The 13,821-nt window shown below is 36.9% G+C and overlaps 1 protein-coding gene across 3 annotated transcripts; it reads left to right on the plus strand.

Annotated features, from left to right (window-relative positions):
* The first annotated feature begins 60 nt into the window (after window positions 1-60).
* Window positions 61-12,686, plus strand: VPS37A (VPS37A subunit of ESCRT-I). 3 transcript variants are annotated; one of them, XM_014066492.2, is made up of 12 exons: window positions 61-524; window positions 1,435-1,509; window positions 2,231-2,345; window positions 3,012-3,112; window positions 3,959-4,172; window positions 4,442-4,512; window positions 6,686-6,813; window positions 6,902-6,960; window positions 7,040-7,108; window positions 7,870-8,013; window positions 10,433-10,513; window positions 11,202-12,686. In XM_014066492.2, exons 1-11 carry the CDS (start codon window positions 358-360, stop codon window positions 10,511-10,513), a joined length of 1,224 nt encoding a protein of 407 aa, XP_013921967.1. In that variant the 5' UTR covers window positions 61-357; the 3' UTR covers window positions 11,202-12,686. The 3 variants fall into 3 exon arrangements, with proteins under 3 accessions (XP_013921967.1, XP_087580595.1, XP_013921968.1); XM_087724469.1 differs by having other exon boundaries at window positions 62-524; window positions 12,031-12,686; XM_014066493.2 differs by having other exon boundaries at window positions 397-524; window positions 1,440-1,509.
* The last annotated feature ends 1,135 nt before the right edge of the window (window positions 12,687-13,821 follow it).

The raw sequence follows: 13,821 nt of genomic DNA on the forward strand, positions 1-13,821 counted from the left end.
CCCTCGATTCTCTCGCTCGTTTCCCTCCCTTCACGCTCCTTTCCCCGGCCGCGGAGACCCGGCAGAGCTTGGCCAATCGGGCTCCCGAGCTGGCCCCTCCCGGCCTCTTCCCACCAATGGAAAGGCAACGGGCGGTGATGAGCCGCCCAGCAGATCGAGCGCAGGCGTGTTTGGTCGCCCGGGTCCGGCAGGCGGAACGGCTGTGTAGCTTGTGTTCGTTGTCTCGGGGCTTCACGTTCTGCTGGGACAGGAGAGACCCGAGGCGGTGGCGACGGCGCTGACGGAGAAGTCAAGGGAAGGCCGCGCCTCTTGTGTTTTTTCCCCCCTCTCGGTTAGCAAGCAGCCGGCTAGAAGAGGATGAGCTGGCTCTTCCACTACTCCAAAGGGGGTAGCGGTGGCGGGGCCGCCGCCGCTACCTCTACCTCCTCTTCTTCCGCTGGCGGAATAGCGTTGCCTTCGACTCTCACCAGCCTCCAGCAGCAGCGGCAGCGGCAGATCGAGTCCCTGCGCAGCTCCCATGCCGCGTGAGTGACACCCCCTTAAGGGAGGAGGGAACAGCCGGCCGGCTCTTTTTCGTAAAACGGTTGGAAGTCAATCCACGGGTGGGTGGGGGAGGATTATATGAGGATGTCCCTGGGTGATCTCTCCATTGCTATTGGCAAACATGCCTTTTTTCTTCAGTAGAGCGACTGAATGATTCGCTCCTCAGCTGAAAACTCAGTCATCAAACCAAGGCAAATGAGGGGGCACTTAACTTCTTTAAAGGCATGCGTAATGCACGGAGCTGCCCCGCCAATAATTTTTAAATTAATAGTAGTTGTATATTTAAGATATGCCTTGATATTGCAGCTACAAAGGGTTGGTAGGCAGAAGTAGAAGCCAGAGGAGACAAAAAGTGCAAGGAGGAGCAGTCACAAAATCCTGGTTGAAAAAAGCAGCAGACATACAGAGGCTCTTTCAAAGTGAAAATAGTTTGGTTGCAATCTAAAAACTATGACCCTGTACAAGTTAAGGGAATTTGGCCTTCCCTGTATTAGAAAACAGGAAGTGAGTAAGATACTGGTTCACCAATAGCCCTTCAGCAAAACAAGTTGTTGCCCACACATGCTCCTATCAGCTTTCTTGTGAACAAGCTACTGTTTTCTGTTTCAACTACAGAGACCAATCTGCCTTCAAAGGCCAGTTCTTTATATTTTCTGGGGTCCTCTGAGCTTTTATTCAAAATCAAGCTGATTTTGAATAAAATCAAGCTGAAGGAGGGAATCAATTATTAAAGGAACCAGTTCTAGCTTAGTTATGATTTAGAGTTTCTAAGAGAAGAAATTATAGTTTGATTTGAACTTTGAAATTAGGGCTTTTTAAGATGCTTAATTGTGTCATTTGTATCTGATTTCACTATTACAGCAAACATTAATAAACATGTTTCTCTTTTAGTATAGCTGAAATACAAAAAGATGTAGAATATCGGTTACCCTTCACTGTAAATAACCTGACAATAAATATAAATATGTGAGTATCTTTTAATTTGACTATGTCATGTTGAAAACTAAAATCATGCTTAGTGATTCAATTTGGGCTAGAAGGTCTTCTGTTAATTTTCTATCACACCACATTAGGGCTTTCTCTTGTTTTCCTCTGTTTCAATCTGGATATATTTCAAGGAGAGAATGTTGTTTCTGTGTTATTCTCAAGGAGCACATTGCCTACATCTATGTGGCAAAATTGTCATCAGCTGTATTTATCAGCATTTTTTATTATCTAAATGATAATCATTTAGTTTTATGAAGTTTTGCTTCATCAAAATAAGTTGACTTATTTTGATTTTAACTTATTTTCTTGGAGTGCACCTCAAATTACTTTGATTTAAAAAAAATCAAATTTCTTCTTGGAGATTTCAATAAAAAGGCCTTTGTTCATTATCTTCAAACATCTGGTTCAGAAAATTACCTAAACAGAGATTGAGTAGGGCACTTATTTCAGTGGTTGTTTGACAGAGTAAGAGTATATCAGCTCTTTGTTGTTTGTGTTATAAATGCTAGAATTCAAATGGATGAACTACGTTTTTGGCTAAATTGTGATTGTACAGAAATTGTTAGGAAGAACTGTACTTTCACTCCCAATTGTTCACATTCTCTAGAAAGGTTAATTTTATATTTTGAAATAGGATGTAATAGAGAGCTAAATCATACATGAGAGTTATGATAATAATCAAATATCTTGGTGTTTGCAGCTTGCTTCCTCCTCAGTTTCCTCAGGAAAAGCCAGTCATCAGTGTTTTCCCCCCAATACGGCACCATATAATGGACAAACAAGGAGCATATGTGACCTCTCCATTAATTAATAGTGTATGTATAAATGAATTATTTTCTAGAATAATCAGTGGTAAAATGCATGTCTCAAGATGTACAACTGGCAACAATTATATTTTATTGTAGAATTGTTAATGTTTATACCTACTGACTTCTTGGTTCTGGTAGATAGTTTTCCCATGAACTTTCTTGAAAAAAACCCACATTTTTAGAGTGGTTTTCCCAAATTAATTATAAAAAAATTAAAAACTATTTTTACAGAGCTCCTGGTATTTTTTAAGTTCTTATAATTCCAGGTTATTTATCAGCTCAGTTTCTGCATACAGAACAAAACTGGGTGTCATTATATATACCACTGTCACTTGCATGCATCATCTAAGAGAGGCAACGTGATTGTTATTAGATTTGTATCATGCCTTGTCATCTGTGTAATCTATCTCAAGGCAGTAAACATAAGTAATACTCCTGTCTTCAAAACAATAATCCTGTGAGATAGGGTGGGCTGAGAGAGAATAACTGATTTAAAATCACCTATATGGTTTTCATGTCTAAGAGGGCATAGAAATCTCAGTCTCCTGATTTCTAGCCCAGTACCTTACCCACTACACCAAGCTGCATTTTTTCATGTAAATCAATAATAAATGGTCTTTGTTGTATGGCACATAATTTTTAACCATACTAATTTTTTAAATAATTTAACAGTTTACAATGCACTCTGACCTTGGCAAAATTGTTCAAAGTATACTTGATGAATTTTGGAAAAGTCCTCCGGTTTTGGCTCCCAGCACAACAACATTCCCATAGTAAGTAAGCACATTAAAATATGGGTAATAATTTCAAGTATCACTATGTGTATACTTATGGGTCAAACTTAATTAAATCAGGATGTGGCTGTCAACCTTAGATAGCAATTTTGTTTCCTTCATCTTATGCATTAAAAAGTCAGATTTCAATAAAATTGTAAACTATTCTTTCGGGTTGAGCTGTTCTTTGTTGGACAGAAGGCTAATACACATAGATAAAAATTGAGTATTTTAGGTTACAGTATTGAAGGCCCTTAGCTCTAAACATCTTTCTTTCCCTGACCCATCTCAACTTATGAGTACAAATGCTTATTTATAATCGGTTAAAGAAGATACGGAGTAGGGGCAATATGTGACACAAAAAGGAGAGTTTATAGTGAGTATCAACAAAATACAAGGATCCATTGACCTAGATGTAGTAGCATCAGATGCATAATTCCATCACAGATTTGTTTTCACTAAAAACCAAAGCTTTTCTAAATTTCAGCATCTAGCTTATACTTTAGATTATATTAGCACTGAAAAGACTCATTAGTTCTGACATAACTAATTCATAATAAAACATTGCTGAAATTTTATTTAGCCCCTCAGTTTTAATTACTTGGATTAAAAGAACCATCATGTCTAGATGCTTCACGAAATGGTGAATCATTGCTATGTGATCACTCTGGCATTGATAAGATTAACAGGATGACTTGTCATACGTTCAGTTAGAAATAATTACAACTATTGTCAACTATGTTTAACCAGAAAACTACTTAATGCTTAATACAATTTCATTTTGAGAAGAAAAACCTGAAAATGCTATAAAATAATTTTCTGATAATAGATTGTTTTTCCCCATAGCCTTTACAGCAAGCCAACTGGAATTCCTACATATGCTCAGAATTTTCCATTTCTTTCTGCATATCTGCCACAAGAAACAAATAGATCTGTAGCATCTGTGCCCCTTGCAGAATCACTTTCTTCAAGTTATGGTACAGATAGACCTGCAGCTCCTTCCTTTGGCATGATAACTGACTTGCCGTTACCTGTTCCAACAACAGAAACATTATCACAGGTATGTATTGGGTAGTGTACCTTACAAAGCAAGTTGTTCGTTTCCCAAAAGATACCATTCAAATATCAAATATTAACATTTAGAGAACTTTAATTTTCCAGCAATACTTGAACTTTTAAGAAGATGATATTCTGAGCTCCAAAATCTTTGGAGATTTTATAGAACTTCAGTACGGAAAAACTGCTGTCGTTTAGCTTGTATTCTGTCATATAGATATCATGCAAGCTGGATTATTATTTAAAGACATATATATTGTTTAATATTTTTAGGGAAACCAAAATGGATTTGGGTACAAAATGCCTGAGGTTCCAGATGTATTTCCAGAATTATCAGAACTAAGGTAAAAAGATTTAAAAGGGTGTGTATGTGTGTGCGTGCTAAATATGGGTAAAAGTTGTTCCTCAATATTGAAAACCATAGACTTACCTTATATCTATTTCTCAGTAAAACCAGATTCCTAGTAGTATAAAATAAGTCGTCAGCAAAATCTCTCTTTAGCTAGATCTGAGTAGAAGGTGAAAACTTCAGTACTGTACCAGTTTCACTTTTATTTTTGCAAATACACTGTGCGCACAATTATTAAGCAATTGAGTATTTTTACTATATCATCATTTTATTGGATATTTTTCACCTCCAAGCTGTATAAATGTGAATGCTTAGTGCAGGGGTATCAAAACTTAAGGCCACGGGCTGGATCTGGCTCGTAGGGTGCCTAGATCTGGCCCACGGGGCTGCTCTGGAAACAGGACTGGACCAATGTGGCTCTGCCAGTGAAAATGGCGCTTAGGAAGGCCGCACCTCTAGGCTCTGTTTTTGGCCGTGACATCCTGCAGCCCTCTGCCAGCAAAAAACGGAGCTCTGGGGGCCACACTCAGCCCTCCCGAGCTCCATTTTCACTCGCAGAGGGCTGCAGGAAAATGTAATGACCGAAAATGGTGCCCAGGGGGGGCATTTTTGAAATTTCTAAGATATTGCAGCGTGATCACAGAACCATCAAATATTTTGTTGCAAATAGTCAACAGGGTCGCAAGAAACAAGTAGAGAAAAAAGAGGCACATTAACTGCCAAAGATTTGAGAAGAATCAAACTTGAAGTTACCAGGAACCCATTGTCCTCCAGTGCTGTTATATTCCAGAACTGCAAACTATCTGGAGTGCCCAGAAACTGTTCAGTACTCCGAGACATGGCCAAGGTGAGGAAGGCTGAAAGCTGACTACCACTGAACAAGACACATAAGTTGAAATAGCAAGACTGGGCCAAGAAATATCTGAAGACAGATTTTTCAAAAGTTTATGGCCTGATGAAATAAGAGTGACTCTTGATGGACAAGATGGATGGACCCGTGGCTGGTCAGTAACGGGCACAGAGCTCCATTTCAACTCTGACACCAGCAAGGTAGAGGTGGGGTACTGGTATGAGCTGGTATTATTAAAGATGCTAGTTGGACCTTTTTGGATTGGAGACTCAAAATCAACTCCCAAACCCTACCCCCATGTTTAGAAGACACATTTTTTCAAGCAGTGGTACAGGAAAAAGTCTGCATCTTTCAAGAAGACCATGATTTTTATGCAGGTCAATGCTCCATCACATTCATCGAAGTACTCCATTGCCTGGGTAGCCAATAAAGGCCTTAAAGATGAAAGGATAGCCTCCTTCCTCACCTGATCTAAACCCTATTGAGAACTTGTGAGCTCTTAAATGGGAGATTTACAGTGAAGAAAAACAGTACACTTCTCTCAACAGTGTCTGGGAGACTGGTTGCTGCTGTGCAAAAAGTTGATCATCAACAAATCAAGAAATTGACAGGTTCCATGAATGGAAGGCTTATGACTGTTACTGAAAAGAAGGGTGGCTATATTGGTTACTGGTTTTTGTTGTTGTTTGAAATGTCAGAAATGTTTATTTGCACATTTTGAGTTGTTTATTGTCACTAACAAATGCAAATAAATGAGTGAGATGGGCAAATTTTCATTTTTCATTTAGTTACATAATTATTCTGCACACTAATAGTTTCCCAATAATTGTGCATACATAGATATTCTCCTAAGAAAGCCAAAACCTCACTTTTACTTTCTTCAATATTCAGGTTTGAGGTTTATTAACATTTTGGATTGACCAAGAGCACTGTTGCTATTCAATAATAAAATTAATCTTCCAAAATACAACTTGCCTAATAATTGTGCACACACTGAATTTTACTATGTTCCTGCTTTGTTAATTTTTTTAGTGTGGTAATTGCCATGAACTGTTTTTACCTGAGCATTAGCAATTCTCAGGATTCATTCTCTAAAAGTTATGGCATTCTCAGGAAAGTAACAGTGACTGAGTTCAGGTTTTGGAAATAATTAAGCATTAATCTTGCATATGTGTTCCTTTTTTAATGAGATAAAGATTAGCATTATATTATATGCACCAGAATGAAATGGGGCATTATCAAGAAACAGTTGTCAAAATAATATAGTGTATATTTTGCCTGGTTGCTAAATACTGTGTTTATTTTCTTTGCAATTCAGCATATCACAGCTGACAGACATGAATGAACAAGAAGATATACTGCTAGAACAATTTGTTAATCTACCCCAATTGAAGCATATAATTAATGATAAAGATGATTTAGTGAAAAATATTGAAGAACTAGCAAGTAAGACTTCCAAATATTTCTATTTAGAATAACATTTTATCAAAAAAATGATATTCTTCTAAAATTCAACAGTGGGTTTACCTTGCAGAAAAAAATTTGTTATTGGAACCAAGCTTGGAGACAAAAAGGCAAACAATACTAGATAAAGTAAGTATGAGGAAAAATATTTTCTGCAATTGGAGAATTGATTTCTGACCGGTTTAATAAAACCATATTTTCATTCTAGTATGAACAACTGATTCATTTGAAAACCACATTTGAAAAGAAAGTACAAAGACAGCATGAACTTAGTGAGGTGAGCTTTTCCTTTTTGCAAGAGGAAACAAAGTATTATTCACTTACATGTACAGAGATTGTTAAGAGTTCCCATCCCATCCTGTTTTGGACCTCTTAATTTTTTTTCGTTGGCGTTAAAAGTATAATTTATTGATCCTTTTTTAACTGCCCCCGTCTGACGGTTCTAAGTAGCATACAACAAAGCAAATATGTAAACAGTGTCCTATTTTTCAGAGTATAAGATGCACTCCCCCCCCTAAAAGAGGCTGAAAATTTGGGTGTGTCTTATACACCAGATGTAGCCTCGGCCCACCTGCCAGCGCCCACCCTTCAGCCTCCACATGTCCTCAGACAGAGCTTTTAGTGGCTGCAAAGGCAGCCTCTCAAATGCAGAGCCTTTCAAGCAGTCTCCAAAAGCTCCGTTTGCAAAGGAGCTTCTCTTTGCAAAGGCAGCCTCTAAAATTACTCGTCCTGAATCAGGCTAATGTGGTGAAGCTGACCAGGCTGTTTGCTAAGGATGCTAGCCAGATTATTATTTTTTCTTATTTTCCTCCCCCCAAACGAAGGTATGTCTTATACTCCAGAGCATCTTATACTCTGAAAAATGCTATAACTGATCAACCCATCCAAAGATGGATACCCATAGTAGCTAATTAAGGTTAATGGTACAGTACAAGCTGTTATAGCTACTTTGAAAAATGTCAAGGGGTGGGGGATCCCTGTGGACCTCCTGTGGAAATGAATTGAACATTTCCAAGTTACACACTGTTCTTTTCACAGAGTTGCAGTGCAAGTGCTCTGCAGGCAAGATTGAAAGTGGCTGCCCATGAAGCTGAAGAGGAGTCTGACACTATTGCAGAAGACTTTCTGGAAGGGAAAAAAGAAATAGACGATTTTCTTAGTAGTTTCATGGAGAAAAGAACAGTATGTAGATTTCAAAACCTAATTGTTTAAAATATTTCAAACCTTAAAATACCAATATTTAAGCCTTCCTACTTCAGAATGGCTTAACATTTGCCTAACATTTCTGGCAAGCTAAGTATGCATTAAAATTATTTCTTTGTGAAGCATGCACTAACTATAGGAATACAACGGTCCCATCACTTTCCTGCTATCTGCAATGCACAGTGTTATGCAAGGATAGAGAAATAATAACAGTATAATATGTTGTTTAAGTAGGATTACAAACAAATGTCAATATTACCCCATCCACCCTTATGGTATTGGGCTAAAGAGCGAAAAAGTAAGAGGCCTGTTCCCCACTTTTGTATGAAAGAATACCCTAGTGGGTCATGTTTTTTCTTCCATTAGGGCACAGAATCCTTTTGAATTTTATTCCATTGGAATAATTTGATTATGTATATTTTATTTATTAACTTCATTGTTAATGGCAAACTCCAAGGGGAATGTACCCAAGAAAGAATGTACAGTTGCAAGAAAAAGTATGTGAACCCCTTGGGAGTTTTGCATGAATTGGTCATAAAATGTGCTCTGAACTTCATCTGTCACAACAATAGAAAAACACAGTCTGCTGAAAATAATACTACGCCAACATTAGATGTTGCCATGGTTTAATTGCACATGTAAACATTCACAGTGCAGGGACGAAAAAGTATGTGAACCGTTGGACTTAATAACTGGTTGACCCTCCTTTGGCAGCAATAACCTCAACCAAATGTTTCCTGTAGTTGCAGATCAGACCTGTACAATGATCTGGAGTAATTTTGGACCACTCCTCTTCACAAAACTGTTTCAGTGTAGCAATATTCTTGGGATGTCTGGTGTGAATCTCTCTCTTAAGATCATGCCACAGCATTTCAATCGGGTTGAGGTCAGGACTCTGACTGGGCCACTCCAGAGGGCGTATTCGGTGGTGTTGAAGCCATTTCTGTGTTGACTTACCTGTATGCTTTGGGTCATTGTCCTGTTGCATCACCCATCCTCTGCGGAGCTTCAGTTGGCAGACAGATGGTTGTACGTTTTCCTGCAAAATGTCTTGATAAACTCTGGAATTCATTTTCCCATTAATGACAACAATCCGTCCAGGCCCTGAGGCAGCCAAGCAGCCCCAAACCATGATGGTCCCTCCGCCATGTTTTACAGTGGGGATGAGGTTCTCATGTTGGTGTGCTGTGCCTTTTTTTCTCCACATATAGTGTTGTGTGTTTTTCCCAAACAACTCAATTTTGGTTTCATCTGTCCATGGTATATTTTGCCAGTAGTGCTGTGGAACATCCAGATGCTCTTTTGCAAACTTCAGACGTGCTGCTATATTTTTTTTGGACAGCAATTGCTTCCTCTGTGGTGTCCTCCCATGTACTCCATTCTTGTTTAATGTTTTCCTTATTGTAGATGTGTCAACAAAAATGTTAGCATGTGCCAGAGATTTCTGTAGGTCTTTAGCTGACACTCTAGGATTCTTCTTTACCTCATGAAGCATTCTGCACTGTGCTCTTGCAGTCATTTTTACAGGACAACCACGCCTAGGGAGAGTAGCAACAGTGCTAAACTTTCTCCATTTGTAGACAGCCTGTCTTACCGTGGACATATGAACATCAAGACTTTTGGAGATACTTTTGTAACCCTTTCCAGCTTCATGCAAGTCAACAATTCTTGATCGTAGGTCTTCTGAGAGCTCTTTTCTGTGAGGCATGGTTCACATCAGACAGTGCTTCTTGAAACCAGTAAACCCAAAACAGGTGTGTTTTTTTAAAGGGCAGAACAGCTGTCAGCAACACACCCAATATCATCACACTGATTGGAGTCAAGGTTGGCTCACTCCTGGCTCCAGTTAGCTCTTGGAGACATCATTAGGCTAGGGGCTCACATACTTTTTCCTCCCTGCACTGTGAATGTTTACATGTTATATGCAATTAAACCATGGCAACATCTAATGTTTGTGTAGCATTATTTTCAGCAGACTGTGTTTTTCTATTGTTGTGACTTAGATGAAGTTCAGAGCACATTTTATGACCAATTCATGCAAAACTCCACGTAATCCCAAGGGGTTCACATACTTTTTCTTGCAACTGTACCTTGATATTATTATCAATAGCTTTTGAATAATGAATATTGTAATGTCTACTATTTGCTAATTATTTAAACTGTTAGAGGAACATTTGCTCAGTGTTAAATCAGTAAGTCCTAGCTTAAGTGTCTTTAGAATTGCATTCTAAGGATATGAATCACCTTAACTATTATACTTCATGTGCCTGCACATGAAGCTTGCTAGCTGAGATGAACACAAATTTAGTCAAAGTTTGATTTATTTTGATTGTTTTAGAAGCATTATTTTCCACCAAAGTAAATTTGGAATATATGGTGTTACATTGTTCTTCCTTAGATTTGCCACTGTAGAAGAGCCAAAGAAGAAAAACTACAACAGGCAATAGCAATGCATGGTCAATTTCATGCTCCATTATAGGTACGTTTCAAATGAGGCAGATTCTAATTGTCCTACCTGCTACACATTAATTTATCAGGATACAGTCATATAAATAATGTCCACCAGTTCTGAATGTCTGGTAAGACACATTCTTATTATGTTCATTAAGCAAGTATGTACTCATAAATTATGTATATCCAGAGATAAGTTTTACATAATACCACAGAACAAAAACCACACATACAAGAATGTAAGCTTTTGATTATGTAATTGAGAAAGTTTTACATTGCTTCATGTAAAAATATCACAATTAGAAACAATGTCAATTAGCCAACAGTTACATGCTCATATTTCATTCTCCAGTAGTTCCCACAATCATCCAAAAAGGCTTTTCTGAGCATTTGGGACATGGACATGGAGAGTTCTGGACATTATGGATTATGTCATGCAATGCTGCAAATGGGGTGGAAAAGGGCAGGGGGAATCATTAAAGATAATTACTTTATGGCTGTTACAAACAACATGCAGTATACCAACTTTCAATAATATATACAGTTTACTTTGTCTTTTGAGTTTAGCCTTTTATGAAAACGGTCAGTGCAATCAGGGATTAAAGGATATGTATTGGTTTTTTGCCTTAAATTAACCTGAATTTAAGAAAACATAAAGTTTTGTATATGTGCATTGAGAACTTTGACTAATGGTAGATACTTTTTTCTATTCACAGATTTTTTTTCCTGCTAATTAGAATTTTAAGGCAACAAATCCAGCAAAGCACATTTTCATAGATCTATTATTTTGCAAATAAACATTTCATTATGGCTGTATTTATAGAAAAAAACTGTACATAGAGCTGGGGTGATTTTTTGTACAAATTAGAGTGTCTTTCTATTCTTATTTTATTCAAAATGTACTTCTACTGCAATTTTTGCACTAATATTTCTTGTTATCGATTACCCTTATCATATTTAATTTCATGCTGCTGCCTCTACCACCTTTATAGATTAAACATTTAAACATGTAATTTTGACTAGATTTTTAAATTTTATACAACATAATCCATAACTTTCTTATTAAATACTGGCTGGTTTGTTTGAGAGGCATAGAAATGTTGGTTGGTTGAAGTAAGTTAAAAGTAAAATTAGGTAGATTTTTCATCCGGTTTTATCAGAATGCACCAGAATTTAATTTCTTGAAATCAGGTTTCACCTATTTTTGTATCATGTCACTACATAGAGTTCCAATACTTAAATATACACTACTGCAATCAGATTTGAGTAGCTAAGAAACTGAAGAGCTAAAACTTTTAAGCAACCCTTCAAACATTTAGGGGAAATCAATATGATTTTCTTTAGAATCCTTTCTTTTAATTTTGCCACTCATCGCTTTGGGAAGTATCCTACCTCAAGTCTCAAATGGAGATAGGCATAATTCTCTCCAATTCTTGCATCTTACTTTTCTTATTTGTATTGAAGCAAATGAGTGGGTAGATTGTATAAATTCTTGGTATTCCTACATTTGCTTTATTTCCTCATCTCTGTTCTCTTTTGCCCTAGTGTGTCCATGTGTTCGTATAAGCACTTTTGAAACCAAGAAGGAAAGAAGAACTTTAGTATATATATTATCAACAACTGTATTATTTAGGTCCAATAGAATTGACTCAAACCCTCATCTCTCAGTCCCCTGCATCAGACATAAAATAAGCAAGTTTATTCACCTGTTCAATATTATGTTGGCAAAACTTAGTGAAATAACTGCAGTCCTAAATCACTCTTCTACAGAGGTAAAATTGAGGTTACACTAAAAATGCAACAAAAGAATTTTATTTTCATATAAAAAGTTTGATTTTACGTCTTGCATGTTCATAAGAATTCAAAATGTTTTTCAGATAATTAAATCTCAGACACTTTTTTTCTTTAAATAATTAGCAAAAATCTATGATAATATTGCAGAAAACTGAGTCTAGGAGCATACATTCATGACTTGTATTTTTTTCCCCTTTTATTGCTTTGTTAAGGAATAAATTTCATTTTCTTGAACGATTTATAAGGCTTGTCCAAAAAGTTTCAGTATTGATATTTGCATTTTTAAAGCAGAATATTTAATTCTGCATGTGGAAAAGTAACTGTAGAGTTCAGCTTTATATACTTTGGGACATACTGATAACTTTTGAGACTTAAACTGGAAATAAATAAGTTTGGTGGAACAAATACTATTGCTATGTGTCGTTTAGGTTATTTTATCAGTTCTCCTTACCGTTCTCTTCAAGAATTCTTGTTTCCTGATCTCGGCTTCTCTCCCTCTGGCAGTCTTTAGATTTAAATTAACAATACGTATTTGAAAGTTATTTAATTGTACTTATAATCTGGTAATTGTAATCTCTTACCTAGTCTTTTTATGCCTAGTCTTTTTATGTAAATGGTAACAGTCTAGTTATGACTTTACAGTCATACTTTTTTGTTGTTATAAATGTCAAGCTTGAACCATTTCTCCTTCACTTAGAAATGTTGAGGGAAATTGCTGGTTAGAAATTTAATTTAAAATGTAATTCAAGTTAAGCCACGTGTTTTGTTAATATTCAGTGTGAATTCAGCTATTGTGGCTAATGAATCAGTTTATGATAGCCGCATTACATGAACCCAACCAAGTATGATTTATAAAGACACTGATCTTAATCTAGTACTTGAAATCAACCAAAAGGCAGAGTTTCAAAATGCATCAAGCCGCCTTCCAAATGAAGTGTGCTCATCAATGGGTTGTGAATTGTACACTCTTGCTTTGTTGCTGTCAAGGTTGTCTTGAATCGGCATAGGTTTATATTAGTGAAAAAAGCTGTATTGTCTGTAGCACTTCGTACATTTCAAGCCTGTTCCTTCTTTCCATACAGCGATAGTGCCTTGCTGTGTGACTATCCTGAAATGCTTGGCATGGATTGGGGTAATTGAGAAATTAGAAATTCTCTTTCTCTTATATTAATTGCTGATTATATAGTTATAAAAACTTTGCATCATATCACAGTATTGATAACAATACTCCAACACAGGTAATTATAGAATCAATGAAGAGAAAATCAGGGAAGCAAGCACAAACCCACTATTTGAATAGGTCTTCAGGTTCAATTTGATTTTGTTTATTAATGGTAACAAAAATATAATCAAAGGGAGACGTTTGCTAACCTATTATTTGGAGGCCTCTGTACAGTGGGGATCCCAAAGAGGAAAGGGAGACGATTCATTATGATGTGAAAACAATAGATGCTCAGTCCTGAGAAATCATTCCATTCCCTGTAACAGTGTTTTATATGATAAATACCAAGACAAATGGCACTAAAAGCCAATGGGAAGTTA

Source organism: Thamnophis sirtalis, unplaced genomic scaffold (genome assembly GCF_051295495.1).
Source record: "Thamnophis sirtalis isolate CommonGarterSnake01/CBP01778 unplaced genomic scaffold, rThaSir2_p1.2 scaffold_10, whole genome shotgun sequence".
Classification (NCBI taxonomy): Eukaryota; Metazoa; Chordata; class Lepidosauria; order Squamata; family Natricidae; genus Thamnophis; species Thamnophis sirtalis.